The following is an 18,903-nucleotide window of genomic DNA, read 5'->3' on the forward strand; positions in this document are numbered from 1 at the left end:
AGATATACGGGAAGTTTGTGCACACAGATGGGTCTGCTTTTGTAGCGTCTTACTTAGGCGGGTTCAGTTCACTTCGGTTCGGCTGGACTCGATCCGCGCCATAGCTAAAGCGGTTAGTCGCTGGCTTCTCACCGCGGCGGCCCGGGTTCGATCCCAGGTCTGGTCAAGTGGGATTTGTGGTGGACAAAGTGGCGCTGGGGCAGGTTTTCTCCGAGTACTTCGGTTTCCCCCTGCCGATCTTCATTCCACCAATTGCTCCACAGTCACCCTCACATATCATCTGGGGCTGGTACCATAGGCCAGAAGTGGCCGCAGTACAAGGGACTTAGTCCCACCCCACTAGCAATAATAAAAACAGTGTGCTGGTGGCTTTATGGACGCGGTCTTCATACGTTCTACATGTTATCTCCAAATGAACGGCTAGGTTTTGCCAAATGTTTTTGTAGTTTGAGGTCTTCTTCATTTTTTCGTGTTGTAATCGGTATTACAGTTACTTCCGAAGGTGACACAAGATATATCCACTATGCATTTTATATTTCCATTTGACATTCTTTGCTGTAACCCAAATTTCCGTTGTAAAACACAAGCTCCATTTGAATAAACTTATGCAACCTCGGAGAAATATATTAACTGATTTTCTCAAAGTTATTATTCCATTTAAACTGCTACATAGGTACACTCTTCCATCTACATAACGTATAGTATCTGTATTACTCTCAGATAAGTTTATGCCGCTCTTCTTCATATGTGCAGGATTACCCATTTTCTTCAGATGCCAACTAATTTTGATAATATTAACCTTTTGATATTTTCTACGTCCCCTAGGAGGTGAGATGCCGTCATACTAAGGCCTCAGCCTACACGAGAGAGAAACACGCAAACGAAAGTACGAACTGCCACTTGAGGCAGTACGCCCATTGTAATCACCGAATGTCCGTTTCTTATTACATAAAGAAAAGTTAAAGCTATCCCTTTAACAGGGCGTGGAGACCCTTAGGGTTTTGAGACGTCGAGGCTGCTACGTTTTCTAGACAATCGGCTCACAAATGGCGGTGAGGTCAGCCTTACGCGCCGGCGGCCCTTCACCCCCAGGAAGATTCTCAGTACTCATTTCTGTTAGAGACTGAGCCGACCCCAGGGCCATAACGCGGCTTGAAGGATTAGGTCAATTGAAAAACCAATGACCTCATCGGGAATCAAACCCATATATTTAAATTATATGTGGACCATATCGTGAATTTGTCTCTAAATGAAGTCCGTGTTAATCTTCGTTGTGAAATTAACAATATGTACTAAGGATTTCAATTACCGCGGTACAAGGAAGCAGAGAGAGAGACAGACATTAATATAGAGATAGTTCTGAACACGTCAGAACAACAAAGTTTGTTATTCTGGGATGCGAGGGCGGTAATAATATATGGGGTTGTTTGCTTGATGGGATGGCCTACCTGAAAGCAGATGCGTGCACAAAATCTTCCAACGTTTCGCTGTATAATATCGCATTATCTCGTCACGTAACTGTCGCTGTAAAATTTCATGAATTATATAGCATTATTTTTGTAACCTTATTATTATTCCTCTTTCACAGGACTCATATAGAAATGATCCTGTAACATAAATCCACGTACTTGGGCTATATGGCTGAATTCGCGACAACTGCATGCCAAATGAACACATTACAGGAGAAATGTGCTAACATCTACAAAACGGAAGGTCGATATATTTCATGTCGTAATCCTTCAGAGCCGATCACAGTTGCCGCGCGGTCTAGGGCATGAAATGCCTTCTCCCGTTCCAACACTGGGATCGTGGGTTCGAATCCCACTCAAAGCATGGATGTCTGTTTGCGTTTATTCTGTTTGTTCTGTGTGTAGGTAGCAGTTTTACGACGGGCTGATCCCTCGTCCAAGGAGTCCTACCGTCTGTCTTAGATTAAGAAACCGAAGTGAAACGAAGCGTTTTACGGGTGCCCTGTGCTACAAATGAGAGCAACTGAAGAAGAATAAGAAGTAAATCCTTTAGATTACGTTTGTCTGAAGTATATTAAAGTACAACGTAGAAGTCAGCTGTGTCTTCCATGAGTACGTAGGGAATTATGTATATTTAACGACGCTGTTTCAAATGTATACGTTACGTAGCGTCTAATGGTAAGGCACTTCTGACTTCCGATTGACCGAAAGGGAAGAACAGGAAGTTCTGGGAGGAACTGGTAGCCTATTGATGCCACACTGACCGCATAGGAAACGACGCCTCCAACATTTCTTCCTTGCAGCGGGAACGTCTTTATGGAGCTATTACCTAGCAACGAAAGAAGAGGTACAATTTACCGAGCGCTTGCCTAGCAACACATAGTAGGGATATACATTATTATTTTTTATTGCTAGTGGGGTGTGACTAAGTCCCTTGTACTGCGGCCACTTCTGGCCTATTGTACCAGCCCCAGATGATAGGTGAGGGTGCTTGTGGAGCAGTTGGTGGAATGAAGATTGGCAGGGGAAACCGGAGTACTCGGAGAAAACCTACCCCAGCGCCACTTTGTCCACCACAAATGCCACTTGACCAGACCCCGGGATCGAACCCGGGCCGCCGCGATGGGAAGCCAGCAACTAACCGCTTGAGCTATGGCGCGGCCCGAGGGATACACATACAAACACACAGACTGATGGGTAGGATTTATGAATTAGCTCCTTGAGATGGACTCAGGTGCCATGATATACATATTAAATGTCATAAAGGTTGGTTCTGGCATTCAGAATTTGGTAAGGGAGACACAGAGACACAGAGTGCATGGTGATCTCATAAGCGTACTTTAATTTGTCAAAATAAGGAAAGTAGGCTAAAAAGGAGTGGGCAGTATGCTGTTTTAAGATTCTGTCTCATTCACCTGGAGGGACTGAATAAAACCACAAAACATCGAACTCAAGACAGTTGATCCCCTGACTGAGATTCCAATCTGGGATTTGCCGAATACAGAATATGAATGCTGCCCACAACGCAGCGACTTTCACAGGAATTTTTATGGTAAATTCGAAGTAGGGCGTGTAGTTCTCGTCTTCTATGCCAAAGAAACTGTTTTCACCCCCTAAGTGTTACATATCTTGGGAAAGAGTGGTGCAAAATAAATGCCCAAACCATCACGAAAGGGGTATGGGTCTAATTTCACGATACATGCGAGCTTCTGTTTCCCAAACAGCGAATTTTGCAGCTCAGTATGTCTCATCGGTCCGGTATCTACAGGTATTTCGTAACTGACTTCTAGCGCAAGTCAGGCGCTCGTCAGCATCTCAACATATCACACGTTTTTCCTTGCCGGTAAGAAGAAGGATGCCAGACGTGAGGGAATCGTTTTCCTTCTATGGCGTAGTGGTAAACATGTTTTTTCATCAGACTTTTTGTTTGGACCTGAAAAGGGATTGGAATAAGAAGAATTAGTTTCCAATAGATATAAGAACCTGAATGAAAACAGTGTGATGAGTAGCCAATAGAGTAAGCAACTGACGAATTCAAACGTACTTAATGTTATAATATATTATAATACATATAATATAATTGAGATGTTTAGCAGCGTAATCATTTCACATATTGATATGGGATATCATAACAGTGCAATAAACATCTTGATCTGCAACATAGTAATAAGTTTTTTCACGTGTTCTGAACACAAATCTGTTGCCGTAAGTATTATCCACAGTACAGTCCCCCATAAAGTGTTGCTGTATCACATCAGACTGTGATTAAGTGATCATTGAAGTAGGAACAGGTAGTACTGAAATCCGGATATTTTGGAGGTCAAATTCAAAATTGCAAAATAGTAACGCCTCATATAGAAAGTACGTTGGAAATTCGACTCGATACTTCTTGTTCCAGTCCTGAGACTAGAACGGTAAAACGACCGTTATCTCCTTAAAAAATCCTTGCCGCAAACATGTTGACGTGCGCCGTTGCACCCAGTGAAGGTCTATATTATTTACTTCACACAATTTGTGAAACCGAGCGTTAAACCGAAGAGCGGACATGCAGAAACACGTGGCGCCTAGTCAGTGTAGTCTGCGGTTAGCCGTCATATGTTCGCAACGCAGGAATGTTGTTCACTTCATATAAGTACGAGTATGTATTAGTCACTGAAATATTGGTGTCAAGAGACCGCTGAATGTAGCACATTCAACGAACCGTAGCAGTATTCTGCAATTTACGCAGAATATTCGTATTATATTACAGTGATAAACTACCCAGTGTAACACAAATAAAATGCAGTCACCTTGAAAATATCTCGTTATGACGATTTCAATTTGTGTCTGAAATTGACGTGTATGCTTTACAACATTGTATATAATTTGTAGTCATAGGAATATATCTGACAGAATTATTCATGTATAGACTTTCCTTCATACAAAACAATTGATAAAAATACTTATAACTTTTTAGTACTTTATTCCACCATTCTGTTTCTGTTCCATTAAACCATCATCATGTGAAAAGTACGGGTAAAATAAAGTTGTCCCTATGCTTACTCAGTGAAGCACTATGCCAAGAAGACATATGGGGGACTGGAGGTGTAGCTCCGTCTTTACATAAATTGTAAGGATGACGGCCAGTCACAATCAGTTATTAAATGTGGTCTTGATTTTTAATGTTGGTACATTACTAAGATTTTAAGAATTAGGTGTGTTCGGTACTTGATAAGTATTAAATAACAAATGAAGTAGAAAGGGTGTTTTACAATCGAAATTATTTAAATACAGCAGAGAAAATGTATCATTATGCATTATTTCTTCTTATTCTTCTATTCCATTCCTGTTATTCCCACTTGAAGCAAAGGGGATCCGTGAAACCTTTGTTTCACTTCAGTTTCTCAATCTTAGACAGTCGATAGGTCTCCTTGGACGGGGGATCAGCACGTCGCCAGGTCGCTACGCAGAATAACACAAAAACATTATAAGCACAGACACCCATGTCTTGAGTGGGATTCTTCCCCACGATCCCAGTGCTCGAGCCAGCAAAGACATTTCTTGCATTAGACCGCGCGGCCACTGTGATCGACTATATATTATTACACTTTTTAATAATATTATTCTTCTAATTTGCTGCAATACGTTCAGTTACAAGATTCGTCTTCTTCTCAAATTATTATATCATAATTATCAGGAATCTGACATATCTAATCTTAGCGATGGATCAAACTGCATAAATCCATGTGAGATCATTTAATTGATTCGTAGGTGTTAGTTTTGTAAACTACTTGCGAACAATTTAGAATTTAATATTTTCTGTAGCACGCGTGCACGCGATAGTGGTTGAGGTGCTACGCTACAAGCCGGAAGGTCGCGAGTTCAAATCCCGATGAGATCATTCGATTTTAATCAGTTGACCTAATCCTTCCAGCCGCACTAGGCCCTGCGGTTTACTCAGCCTCTAACAGAAATGAGTACCAGGAATTAATTAAATAATTTTCCTGGGGAGTAAAGCGCGGCCGACGCGTAAGGCTGACAACCTTACTGCCATCTTTGAGCCGATTCTCTAGCTAGTGTGGGACCCTCAACGTCTCACAACCCTATGGGCTTTCACGGAGTGGTACAGGGATAGCGTTACTTTTTTTTACTTTTTTTTACTCTAATCGAGTATTAATCGCAAAATTTTCAGGAGACTTTCAGTTCATTATTCTTCTGCAATATTAATTTTCAAGTACAAATAATTGAGACTGCAAATTAAATGTGTTACTGCATCCATGGTATAAAAACCCTCCCCATATTTGCATAATCATAAGGTACATTAGAATTTTTTATACCTAAGCCCACCATTGCTCTGTCCCGATGCTGTAGAACTAGTCCACAGTGTTCTCCCGCCCCGTTTACATAACACCCACTTAAATTTTGTTCATGTGCTGTTGTCTCTCAAGCGGCACCTTCCCTTGGGTGTTTTGTGACCAAAATTTTGCATGCATTTCTTATGTCCCCCTATTAGCTCTGTGTTTTTTTTCACCTCATCATCCTCCATTTTTTCCCCTTGGCACTACAGCCCCAGTGGGCCTAGGCCTACCTCCATAAACTTCTCCGTTCACTTCGGCTTTTCTAGATCTTACACATGCGGTAGGACTCCTTGGGCGGGTGATCAGCTTGTCGCAAGGCCTCTACCTGTACACAAACACAGAAAAACGCACACACGCAAACTAAACATCCATGCCCTGAGTGGAATGCGAACCCACGATCCCGGTTTCCAAGCGAACGAAGAAAAGTACATGCCTTAGACCGCTCGGCTACCGTGACCGGCAGCTCCTTGTCATACGAGTACCTGTACATAATTAGAGTCTATGACATATGTTTGAGATTTTATGTTATGGTGGTTAATAAGAAGGGTATGTCTCCTGGAATTTGAAGTCGTGCAGTTTATAGTTTAATACCGACCTTTCTGAGAGACCTGCTATTTCCATGTTCAGGATAGGATAAGTAATAGCGAGTTTCTCCGAAACATGGACGCCTACCTACTAAGCTGCATATCGTCACATCTGAGAGCACAGTAATTGGTATACGTGTTAGCTGTTCGCCGCAGTATCCCTTATCACAATATTACAACAGACCAACATATTATAACACATATTTCTGATAATATACTCGTAAGTTCATCAGGTAAACAGAAGAAATTATAAAATAATACATTATTCTTCTGGCCCTTTGTTTCTGAGTTGTCTAGAAATTTTGCCATCGTCCTTCTGCACAGAAGATTACTAAAAACGTTTGAGCTCACATGTGATGTTCCAATTTGTCATGCTGAAGGCTAGAATATTAGACTTCCAGGAACATTTTGCCTAAGTTTCTAAGTTTATGACTCAGCGAGTAAGAATTACTGTAACCGAAACCCTTTGATCCTCACACAGTATCCCACAAGACCAGTTAATACACAAACTTCCCCATTTCGAGAGAACAATATTACATTTTACATACCTGAACCAACGTGTGGTAACATTATTAGGTAAACGAACTGATTTGTTTATTGAAATATCTGTTCTCGTTTCGTGAAATAAGTACTTCTTTCATTAATTAACTGTGAACAGCTATGCTTGTGTTTCTAAGACAGGCCACACAGTCTAAACAATTTGAAACCCTCTGAGTCTCTTATCTGATAGGTTTGCTACAAAGTTGAGTCTTCCACGAGCAAGTAATAGTTATAGTTTGTTGGTCGGCACAAGAACTATTTGGTTTCAATGGGGTCAGAAGGAACCATGGACTTTTTCATGAGCTATTTCACACATAATGTAATTCATTGCTAATCCCGTATTAACAGAAATAAGGTAAGGTAAATGTAAAATTTGCCGGTCACGGTATCCGAGCGGTCTAAGGCATGCACTGTCTTTGCTCGCTCGGAAGCCGGGATCGTGGGTTCGAATCCCACTCAGGGCATGGATGTTTGTGTGCGTTTTTCTGTGTTTGTCTACAGGTAGAGGCCTTGCGACGAGCTGATCACTCGCCCAAGGAGTCCTACCGAATGTGTAAGATCGAGAAAAACCGAAGTGAACGGAGTTCATGGAGGTAGGCCTAGGCCCACTGGGGCTGTAGTGCCAAGGAAAAAAAATGTAAAATTTCCGCTATACTTAATTAATGAATCACCTAACTATAAAGATATAGGGGGGGAATGGAGGCATAGCTTCACTGCTCTTAACCTCGGCCGGCTCTAAATGGAAAGGAGTGGTCAGATTTACTCCCCAGCAGCTTTACCGCCGGAAAGGAGTCCCTGGTACGCACTGGATAGTATATTGGGTGGACACCAGAGGCGTTCTGGGCGTTTTGGAGAAGAGAAAAATATCTTGCTTCTGCCAGGAATCGAAGGCCAATTCCTCGGCTGTCCAACGCTTTACCTCATTAACATAAGTATTAATTTCTTTTCGTTGTTCGCCTATTTGTTCTCTGAACAACCCTACAATTTGGTGGTAATTAAATGGTTTTCACTTCAGAATAACTGTACATAATGACTGGTAGCATTCGGTATAACCCTACTGTTCATACTTTTATAATTACAAAACAGCGTTGCCAGTAAAGGAAATGTGTAACAGTTCCTCGTTTCTGTTCGCCTTACGGAAAGGTCTGCCCTTTTTTTTTCTATCATATGATAGAGGACTTATTTACAGGTTGTAAAGTTTTCAAGAGCTAAGCTGTCCTGTAAGAGGCCATGAGGGCTCATAGGGCTGTGAGACGTCGTGACTCCCACATTTTCTAGACAATCGACACATAGATGGCCGTAAGGTTGTCAGTCCTACGCGCCGGCCTCACTTTACTCCCAGGAAGATCATTTCTTTAACAGGCTTAGTCGACTCAGAATCATAGTGCATCTAGAAGAATTAGGCAAATTGAAGAGATCCAGTGACCTCATCGGGAATCGAACCCGCGACATTCCGGTTTGGAGCATAGTACCTCTACCAACTGCGCTACCGCGTGCCCCCGAAGTTCCCTAGAAGTTATTATTAATACTGATCCAATCATTATATTACACGTATTTTTGTTTCCATGTAAGGAAGCGTTGAAGTCAGACGCGAAAGCAGTCATGACGACTGCCTCACTGCAGCACTGGAGATCTGGAGCCCTTATAGGTGGAGATATTACACGCATGCGTAACCTGTAAGACAATTCTCGGTTCTGCAAGCTTCCCTCCTCTGTATGATCCTAACGAGAGCGGAAAAGAATTTGGAAGACACGGGGTCATCTGTTCCTTCATGAAAGAAGAGGTATAAAATCCTAAAATAATGAGAAGAGCTCGGATGCCTAACTGTGGGTCTCTTTTAAAGGGGAAAAGCTTCACTGAGAGACTAGGTATTTGTATTGGTAAAACCATTAAGAAGTAATCGATCAAAAGGGGTAAACTGCGGGTCATAATTTCATTAACGTGAAGAAAAGGGTAAGCCCGGCTGATGTTCAAAGAAAAATGGAAAGAAGAAATGGCTTTCTAAACTCTCACTCAATACATCTCCGCTTGCTCTGAGTATTTCCTTCGTACTTAGTACGCAGGGAATCAAATGGTATTTCTGTCGTTAGACCTGGTGTCTTTAAGTTGAACTCCCATACTTCTTTTGGCTTGTTTTGGACTTCATCGATCGTCTGGTATATAAAAGACAAAAGAACTGAGTAGGTTTATCCTCCCCTACCCACCTGAAGACGGAGACAGATCCAGTCTCCGAAACGTCGTGGTCTTTTGTCTTTTACATACCAGATGATGGATGAAGTCCAAAACAAGCCAAAAGAAGTACAGTATACACCATCGTCAGAATCGTTTCAAGTCTTATCTTGAACTCCCATGCTCACCACATAAACTTAAGCAGCTAAAGAGTTTCGGGCCCCACCCATCTGATCTTGTCAAGTAGGTTCGATTTTCATTACTGGGGCCCATTATTGTGCCTGAGGTTTCTCGTTGTCTTCCTAGGTTCCTTCAGAGTTTTTTTTTTTCAAAATCGGCCACGACAGCCTCCTGAAAAGCCTTACTTTCTGACTGTCCATAGTTGTATTGCAATTACTTTGGACACTGTAAAATACACGCTGTCGCATTATTATATGCTGTACTTTAGAGAACGGTTTCTGGACATCAGAACAAGTCAAGAAGTTCACATGAATGTGTACTCTAAAGAGTCTTCCTCAAAAATATATAATCATTACAAAATGTCGGCTCTTGCCGTCAGATTCTGATAAAAGCAGATATCCCGAGAGCATTTTGTCTGTGTCGCGTGGTGATCGTAGAGATTCATTTCACTCCAACTTCTTCTTGACGTTTACAGTACCCGACCGTCTTTACTACGAACACATAATACTCTTATGGGGACAAACAGTGATACATATTACAATGCGAGTCAATCTCAAGCGATCTAAACTTGCGGAAGCACGATTCATACCGCTTCAGCATGGAAAGTGGTGGCCATGCTTCCTGCTCTTTGAAAGTGCCGCTGAAATGCTGCAAATGCTATTGGAGGTACCTCAATTAGAGTGGACCATGTCTTCATATAAGATCTAAAAGTTTGTGATGATGGTAAATTGTTACAATTAATATGTTGCTGGACATTATCCATCATCTTGTCTGTTCTCAAAAAACCGTCTAGTTTCTATTAAAAACACAACGTTTCGGGAACTGGAATCTGTCCCCGTCTTCAGGTAAAACCAACTCATTTGGGTCCAATACAATACAATAGTACCACACGATGCAACTGCGAGACATGAATTCTCTCAATGAATTTTGCGACACTCAACAGAACATCCCACATTTAGAGTAAATGTTTCATTCAGGTACGAGCCGTTCTTCACTAGGACTGGGATCACCAGAATTCACAATGAACATGTGTGGTCACATGAAAATGCTCATACGATCTGATCTCATCATCAGCAACGGCAGTTTTACATTACTTTTGGACTGGAATTATAGTTCACTACCTTAGGGACTCTCAGATTTTAAACTGTACGAGTTAATGGCCACAATTACCTTAATTTCCTTCAAACACATTTAACTGAGCTGCTAGAAGATGTGTCCCTCTGTCCGCTAAAGTTGGCACCAACTTCGCCGGGAAGCGGCGGTCCCTCGGTCGGTATAGTTCGCTTGCGGACTACACGCCACGGAGTGTTTTTTTTTGTTTGCTCTTACACGAAATTGAAAATGAAGAGATTATTAAAGGCTCTTTTATTTGCCTTTATCATCATCACGACCATTTAAACTTAAGAAGTGTATATGGTTTATCGATGGAAATTGAAAGTAGAAGCTATAACGTTTTATGGAAGGCCCTCAGAGTACTTATTCGTATGAAGGTTTTGTACCTATTTTCAGCTCCTGAAGCAGTCGTGTAAAATATGGCGTATGTTAATGAGACACCTGTGTACGAGGAAGCGTGCTTCAATTGCGTAAAAGTCTTTGGGAAATTTTAAGCTTTTTAAGGTCTGTGAAATGTAGAGACTTTCTTTGTGGTAACCTGCCTGTTTTAATAGTGAAACACATGTTGTTTATGGTAGAACTTTGTTTCTTTATTGTAAGCTGTTTGGTACCTTTGACTGCAGTGCCTGACGGGAAGCCTACGATCACCACTGCCCAGAATACCAGCGCCACGTCCCTTCACATCAGCTGGCGACCTCCTCACCATGACACCATTCACGGAGAGTTCTTGGGCTACCGCATAGAGTACAGACCCCGTGACCGTGGACCGGAAGCCATCAAGGAGATATACATCCGCGACTCGAACGTAGACGTGAGTACCAATACCGAACACATGCTTTTACGGCCGAAACATGTAGCTGATAAAGAAAATGTGTAATTCATATTTTGTATTGTGTTGTGTCAACGGAGCTATCTATTTATGGCTCTACAGCCCTTGTGGACCTTGGCCGCTTTTCAATTTCTTTATCTATACGCAATAGGTAGGTCTCCTTGGACGGGGAATGAGGCCGTCGCAAGGCCGCTACCTACACACAAAACAGCACAAACACAGAGACACCGATGTCTCGAGTGGAATTCGAACCCACGATCCCAGTGTTTGAGCGAGGGAGGAGAGTTCATGCCTTAGATCGCGCGGCCACTGTGGTCGATCCATCCAAGTACTAACCATGCCCAATGCTGCTTACCTTCGGTGTTCGGACAAGAACCAATGTTTTCAACATGGTATAGCCGTTGGCGTCTACAGATGTACCCATAGTTAAATAACTGTCGGTGTTGGATTAGTGGTTGCCAGCTTGTGGTTTGCGAACTAAGACGAACCGCAACAAAATTGCTTCACATGTTTTAACAAGTTGTTGGTTCAAATAGAGTTCGGTTCCTATTCTCTTTGTTGATGCACAATTGGGAGACTCTTTGTTTCCTCAATTCTGTACCTTGCAAATTCTTCTGTCTATATAAACCTTTGTAGATATGAGTGGGAGATATGAAATTGCGCAATTTTGTGTTGTTATAGCAAAAAAATGTCGAGGTGAATGTTGCATCAACGTAAGTGACGTAGTTGTTCACGAAAGGTCTTTTTATCTAGTGTTTTTTGTCTGTTCTACGTGCTGATAATATTTTGGTGTGGATGTGTGAATATCGGAAGTTAACATGGAAAGTGTCTTGGTTTATGACAATTTCGTAGGAAGATGCCCTTATAAAACAATTCAGTAAAATCGTGTCGAGAGATTTCATACGAAACCAACAGTTTAGCCCAATGGGCCTGTGTAGGTACCACGACGGCGGCATACCCACACTCGTGCTTGAATTCGCATNATAATAATAATAATTAATAATAAATATTTTCATCTGCATTTATTTCTGCTTCACTTTTGTCCTTCCTTACTGACCTTTCCATTTCTCTCTGTGTTTAATGATATGTATTCACACATCTGTCATTGCTCTTTGTATCCTCATGCTCTCCTGATATCTTTTCCTGCGTCGATAATCCTAAGTATTTTGTACAGACTCCCATCCCTCCAAATTTGTGTTCCTTCACATCACAGTGTGTGGTTAAAATCTTGCTCTTAGCAACATATGAAACATATGCTCTGTTCATTCAATTTCCTGAACATTCTTAGTCTCCAAACACATGTTTTCCATCATGATGTTCTCCTCTGGGCTTACCTCAAGTATATAGTGTTGTATATACTCATGAACATGTATATAATTTTACCGTCAACGCAACAATACTTTAATATTTATTTCTATAGCACGCAATATATGTTTCGACCTCAAGGGGTATCTTCAGGTGCTGCAAGTTCTCACATACTATTACTGAACTGGAACGCTAATATTCCCATTTGTCAAAATTGTTCGTAAAAATTAGTTTCTATTCGATTCACAAGCTAGACAAAACTTATACTAGACTTAGGTTAAAACTAACAATAAAATACAATACAACACGAATAAAACTCAACCTAAATATATTCGTACCTACTCCCACTGATTCCTTAAACTATTATATACAATGTCCGTGAATTGCTTTCTCTCATCGTAACTTCCATGTTTCTCATATTAGCACATTTGTACTTGTTCCCATCCTATCACTATTTCTTCCATTTTTCCATATATCCCTCACTCCCAGCTTTTTACTGCCTGTCTATTTCCGTTTCCTCCTCATTCCCTGTGGTGGGTTCCCTAAAGAATTTTACGTATCTGTTTCTCACAATCTTAGCTCTTGTTTCTTCACTCAGTCGGATGTATCCCCCTTCACGCAGACACCAGCCCTCGCACATGTCATTGGTAACCCCCCCCCACGGCGCTGTTTTACAGAATAACTAATGCACTTCCACTACACCAATCCATCTTCCAGTCCCCCAAATTTCAACCCCTGTTATCATTGTTGACTCTATTAGCGAAGTAAATAATTGTTCTAGTATGCTGATCTCTATATTTCGCGCCTTTGCTAAACATCCATAGATACTATCCGTTGTTAACTCCCCCATAATGGCTACCTCTTTCGTCTCCTTTCCATTTTTGCCTCTAATATCCAAGATTACGCTTAAATATTTCATTTAATTTGTCATATCTTCTTCCTCTCTTCCCTTCCTCCATTTTCCAGTCGTAGGTAAATTTATTCCCTTCTTAAACACTACTATCAAACATTAGGAACCTCCAATCTGTCTACCTATGGTCCTACAGTTATTTTGTTGGAACTTTTCCGCTTTTACAGTTTCTTAATCGTATACACAGTCGGTAGTACTCCTTGGACGGAGGATCAACACGTTGCAAGGCCGCTGCCTGCACACAGAACAACACAAATACAGAATAAATTGAGACAGATATCCATGGCTTGAGTGGGATTCGAACCTACGACTCCAGCGTTCGAGCAAGCGAAGATAGTTTATGCCTTAGACCACGCCGCCACTATGATCAGCCAGATAAGCCATCAGCCACACATGTAGATTTACATTATTTACTTTTATGCATTTCCTTAATGCTCTTTATGAAAATAGCATGTAAATATGTCGTCCTTAGTTTTTAAATACACCAGCCATAACAGACATCCAAGGAGCCGGGATAGCTCATTCGGTTTTGCGACGGACTACAGGTTGGAGGCCTGGGAGTTCGATCCTCCGCAAGGGCAAGAGATTTTTCTTTGCTCCATATCGTCAGGATCGTCTCTGGGGCCCACCCAGTCTCCTATGCAGTGGGTACCCGGGTGGTGACGCTGACCACCCACTTCCATCCAGTGCCGAAGTCAAGAAAGGTGGAGCTGTACCTCCACTCCGCATATGTCTTCATGGCATAGTGCTTAATTAATTATGAACAGTAAAATTTAACCTTTAATATTCGACATGCTCTTAGTATACATTAAGAGAAGTACACCAAAACAGAGGCACCAGTATTGGTTTTGCATTCGTGCAGTGCAATTCAAGTGGTCATTCTGGGATGAGATATCCACGTAGCAGGATCCAGATTTCTTTCGTTTGTGCCACTGTTTATCTCTTTCTGTGGCAGTCCCAAAGCACCGTTGTAGGATATAGACTCAGGATATTCCAAGATTTGGTCCGTAATTCAGCAACAGCTTGTAGGATCTGCAAGAGATACTCTGTTTTATATGACATGACGACAAGAGGGACTGAACACAGCACTTCACATAAACGTTAAGAGTCTGGAAGCAGTTCTAGCAGTAAAGTTTCCCGACTCGTGCGAAAACAATGAAAAATACTAGTAAACTAACTGTTTCTATTCAAATTAATCTCCGCCTACTTCAATGCATGTGTTGAATCGTTTAAGAAATTTTTGTAAACAGCCGGAAAAGGCCTCTAAATGAACGGCGTTCAATTTGGCTGTCACGTTTCTCTTAATGTCTTCAGCATCATGAAACCTCTTTTTAGGAAAGAGGGAATTCAGTCAGGATTGTCCTGACACGTGTGGATGAAGCCATGGGTTGAGTTTCCTCTGCTTCTTCTCATCCGTGAGTCTGTGTGGGACGAACTTTGGGCAGATCTGCCTTCTTCTATAGATCTTCTTGGAGGATTTGAGGAATCATCTCCTTATTTATGTTTAATTCATCATCCACCGTCATTCTGAGAGCCCATCGACGATCTAGTTTCGGAATTTCAAGGACATTTGCGACTGATACAACTTAAGGCTTTATCACCATAGAAAGTTTGCAACATTTCATAAGTTTCTGTTTGCATTTTACCTAGTTTTAAAACAAATTTTTATATTCACTCGCTGCTCTGTGGCTAAAATAGTGACAACAGTTGAAACACACAACTAACTCAAAGAGCTGATACTCATGTAGTGTTAGTTGATGGATTTGCTGACCCCTGCCAATTGTTGGTAAGATGTAGAACTACACTTAGAAGGCAGTAGTTCGTTTCACGGCCATGTAATGCTACAGCACCAGGTCGGGAACTATATTGCCGACGACATAGTCGGATTCGTGTTTTGTGAAACGGGCTGCTTCTAACGACCGGATATCTGGCTGTGTAGTTGCCAGTGGATGGAACTGATAGTCCCATGTTTATAACAATGTTCCGTGGTCAGTATCTAGACAGCAACGTTTGACTGTCAGGATTATCTATATCTCTTACGTGTTATTTTCCCACTGCCCCAGATTGTCTGTTGAAGCTCACGTGGCTTGTCCATAACGCCGCTCATATACCAAACCGACATGCATATCTGTCAGTTGCTCTCTTGCATCACACAGTGACGAACTCGCTGATGAGATTGATCTCAGTGATAGGTTTTGGCATATGTAACGGTCGGCTGATTAATCTGCTTATATATTTGTTCATTGTACATTCTATCCTAAAAATTAGTTTATCATCGTAAAATGACCGAATCGCTGACTCGCTGACTCGCTGCTGCATCAGCAGTGTAAGGACTAACGTAATTGTGATGACGTTATCAAGGCCGATCACAGTGGCCGAGCGGTCTAAGGCATGAATTGCCGTCTCCAGTTCGAACACAGGAATTGTAGGTTAGAATCCCACTCAGGGCATGGATGTGTATCTGCAGCTGGGGCGAGCTTATCCCCCGTCCAAGGAGTAATATCCGTAATTTCAGATTCACTCTGAATGGGAACATGTCAAATGGCCTAATCCGTCATAGGAAGGTGAATATTTTATGAAATACTAATCGTTATGCAAAGTGAAGTGATTATTGCATGGCATGCCAATTCAAGGGCATACCCTGTATCCTTACTGGCAGTAGTGGCGTCTTGTTCCTGCAATATTCCCGTATTTTTATATCATGACTCACAAGTGTTTCTTCATGAATCCTCAAGAGAAGACCGTTACGTGTTGCAAAGTTACATTTAGACTACCCGTATCACTCAGGCGTCGGAGAAATTGCCGCATGTGCACGGGGGAAGCTTATGTATTTGGTACGCTTCCAGGATTTGAAGTCAATTAAGTATCTCAATGCATATAATTTTCTCTTCACATGGTATTCAGCAAGCTTAAAAGTTTAAATTATATATGCGTGTACCAGATTATTTCTGAGTTATATGCGAACATACAGAAGTGTATTAATATTGTGTTCACTTTAAATTATTGGCAGGAGCAGTCTAAAATAAGAGGCCCGTTTTATTTTAGCTGTTCATGTTCTGAGTCTGATATGGATCTTCTAAATGCCTCATTACCTGTGTCATGATTGCGCGAAATGAGAGGATTATTTCCATATTATGCCGATCACAGTGACCGCGCCGTCTAAGACATGAACCGTCTTCGCCCGCTCAAGCACTGGGATCGTGGGTTCGAATTCCTCTCGAGTCATGGATTTCTGTTGCGTTTGTTCTGTTGTTGTTCTGTGTGTAGATAGCGGCCTTGAGACGGGCTGATCACCCGTCCAAGGAGTCCTATCTATTGTGTATAGATTAAGAAACTGAAAGAACTGCCAAGATCCACAAGGAATGTAGAGCTATAGATAGAGAAGATTTATATTGTATCGTATAATGAAGTTATATATGGGCAGTAAATTTAACATCGCTGGATGGAAATTAGAAGGACTGGTTGGACACAATGATAATCCTGAAGAAGTTATCTTTAACATAGGTATTTTCACTAAACTTCCAATATAGAAGAGTGGTACTCGAAGTCGTATGTTCTCAAATGATGCCTTAACTGTTACTACATGAGACTTGTAAGGAAGTCGCTAATGAGCTTCTGCATTATGCACTAAATGTTCAGTTACGGATCGTAACTAGACTTCAGACAACTTCACGTTTAATAGAACATGAAAGGAACATTAAGTTGTAACTTTAGTTAAATATAATACCTTATACTTCCGAGGAATGAGCTATACAAGTAATACGATCATCTCTGGTTGCTATGCTTAGAAGAAGGCACTCACGGATTCTACAAGAATCCAGGATTAAGTCATAACTTAGCGCTGGCTGCAACACTTATTCCGGAATGTAGTTATAAGTTAGCTTATATAGACCCTCTCCTCATTTTATGCCACGTTTTTATGGGTGGAGTGAGGAGTTATATTCCAACAGCACGTAGCGACGATTCCTTTAGCTTCACGAGTATTTTATTCCATATCTGCAATTTAGAGACAAACTCCTGATAAGGCATGCAGAAGAGGTTTCTAGTGAAGCCTCGCTTTCGTACGGGTTCTAATTCTGTTATCTTCGTTTTATGGCATAAATATGGATGCAGTGCAAACGGTGACTTTCCGTTTGGCTCGATGGTTAGTCTCTGGTTGTACATGTGCTTGCTGTTAGTGGGATCCGTGTTTCTGTATTGACACTGATGAGGGTCTGCGGACTGATTTTAACGAAATGCAGAATAGCGCTTTTGCCTTTCAAGAACACGTTTGCTCGTGGATATTAGTCGTATGTAATGAAAATATACATTAGATCTCGACATTGGAATATTGTTAAAATCACATATATTAAATTAGGGGATTATAATCTAAGATTGTAGAAAATGCCGAATTATATAATTCCACAGAGACGTGTTGGCGTTATACAGATTTTTTCTTCATTTTATGAAACTCTTACATAGAATATCATAATTATAGCTGCAGAAAAATCAGTATGTATGGGCCAGTCTATTTCTTATCTGGAACTTATAAATACTTGTACTTATGCCTTTTTGCTCTTACTCTTAACAGTTAAAACCAACTGAATGTGGTTGTCCTACAATATAGAGTATTTTATTACGAAATAAACTAACGGTATAAGATTTCAAATTTAAAAATCAACACGGAAACATGAAACTAAATATGTGCAGCCCGTTAATTTTCTGGCGCGAACAAATCATAATGCCCCATCCACACAGTACGTTTGATTAAACATTATGGTGTAGCAACGGGTTACGGGCTGGAGGACCGAAGTTCTCTTCTCGGCAGGGTCAAAAGGCTTTCCTCTACTGCATGGTGTCTAGACCAGCTCTGGGGCCCACTCACTCTCCTATTCAGTGAGTAACTTGGGGCACTTCCCCGGCGAATAAAGCGGCCGGAGTGTGAACATGATCACTCATGTCCATTTAGGGCCTAGGTCAAGAATGGTAGAGGCATACATCCACTCCTCGATACATCTTCATGGCAAGGCCACTTCCTGTCGCAAGTTCTGAAGGTAGCAGGCGAGTCCCGGAAAGGTGGGGAATTTCCCGAGCGGCTGAGTGATTGTGAGCCTCTCAAGGACTCCGTTCCACTCAGTTTTGTTAGTTAATATAATAATTAAGAAATGAATTGCTTCATTTTTGGTCCGTTGCACTATCAATCACAAAGTCAATAGAAAGTCCGTCGAGTGTAACAATGTATTTAGGTCACTTCTTTATCACATTTGCCTTACATGTTTCGGTTTAATAAAACCATCATCAGAGGCACATATTACAAACACATGAAAACACTGGCGTTGTTTAAATGTACACAGTGTATATGCTGCGTGGACGCTGCTACAATTGTCGATGTGTAAAAGCACAACACTTGCTAGGAATATTGAATGCACGTTCAACTCTCGCATTCCATCCGAAATTGCCCTCAAATTAAACCGTCAATGTTAAAATA

The 18,903-nt window shown here is 41.4% G+C and overlaps 1 protein-coding gene across 4 annotated transcripts in view; it reads left to right on the forward strand.

The window, feature by feature from the left end:
- The window catches only part of LOC111862305 (tyrosine-protein phosphatase 99A), a gene marked incomplete at its 5' end in the record, with an annotated part of 708,382 nt that overhangs the window by 389,546 nt on the left and 299,933 nt on the right, over positions 1-18,903 (forward strand). For all 4 annotated transcript variants that reach the window (XM_023847579.2, XM_023847580.2, XM_023847581.2 and 1 more), the window contains 1 exon segment: positions 11,016-11,203. In XM_023847579.2, coding sequence (XP_023703347.2) covers positions 11,016-11,203 — 188 coding nt within the window.

This window comes from Cryptotermes secundus, unplaced genomic scaffold (assembly GCF_002891405.2).
Source record: "Cryptotermes secundus unplaced genomic scaffold, Csec_1.0 scaffold179, whole genome shotgun sequence".
Taxonomy (NCBI): domain Eukaryota; kingdom Metazoa; phylum Arthropoda; class Insecta; order Blattodea; family Kalotermitidae; genus Cryptotermes; species Cryptotermes secundus.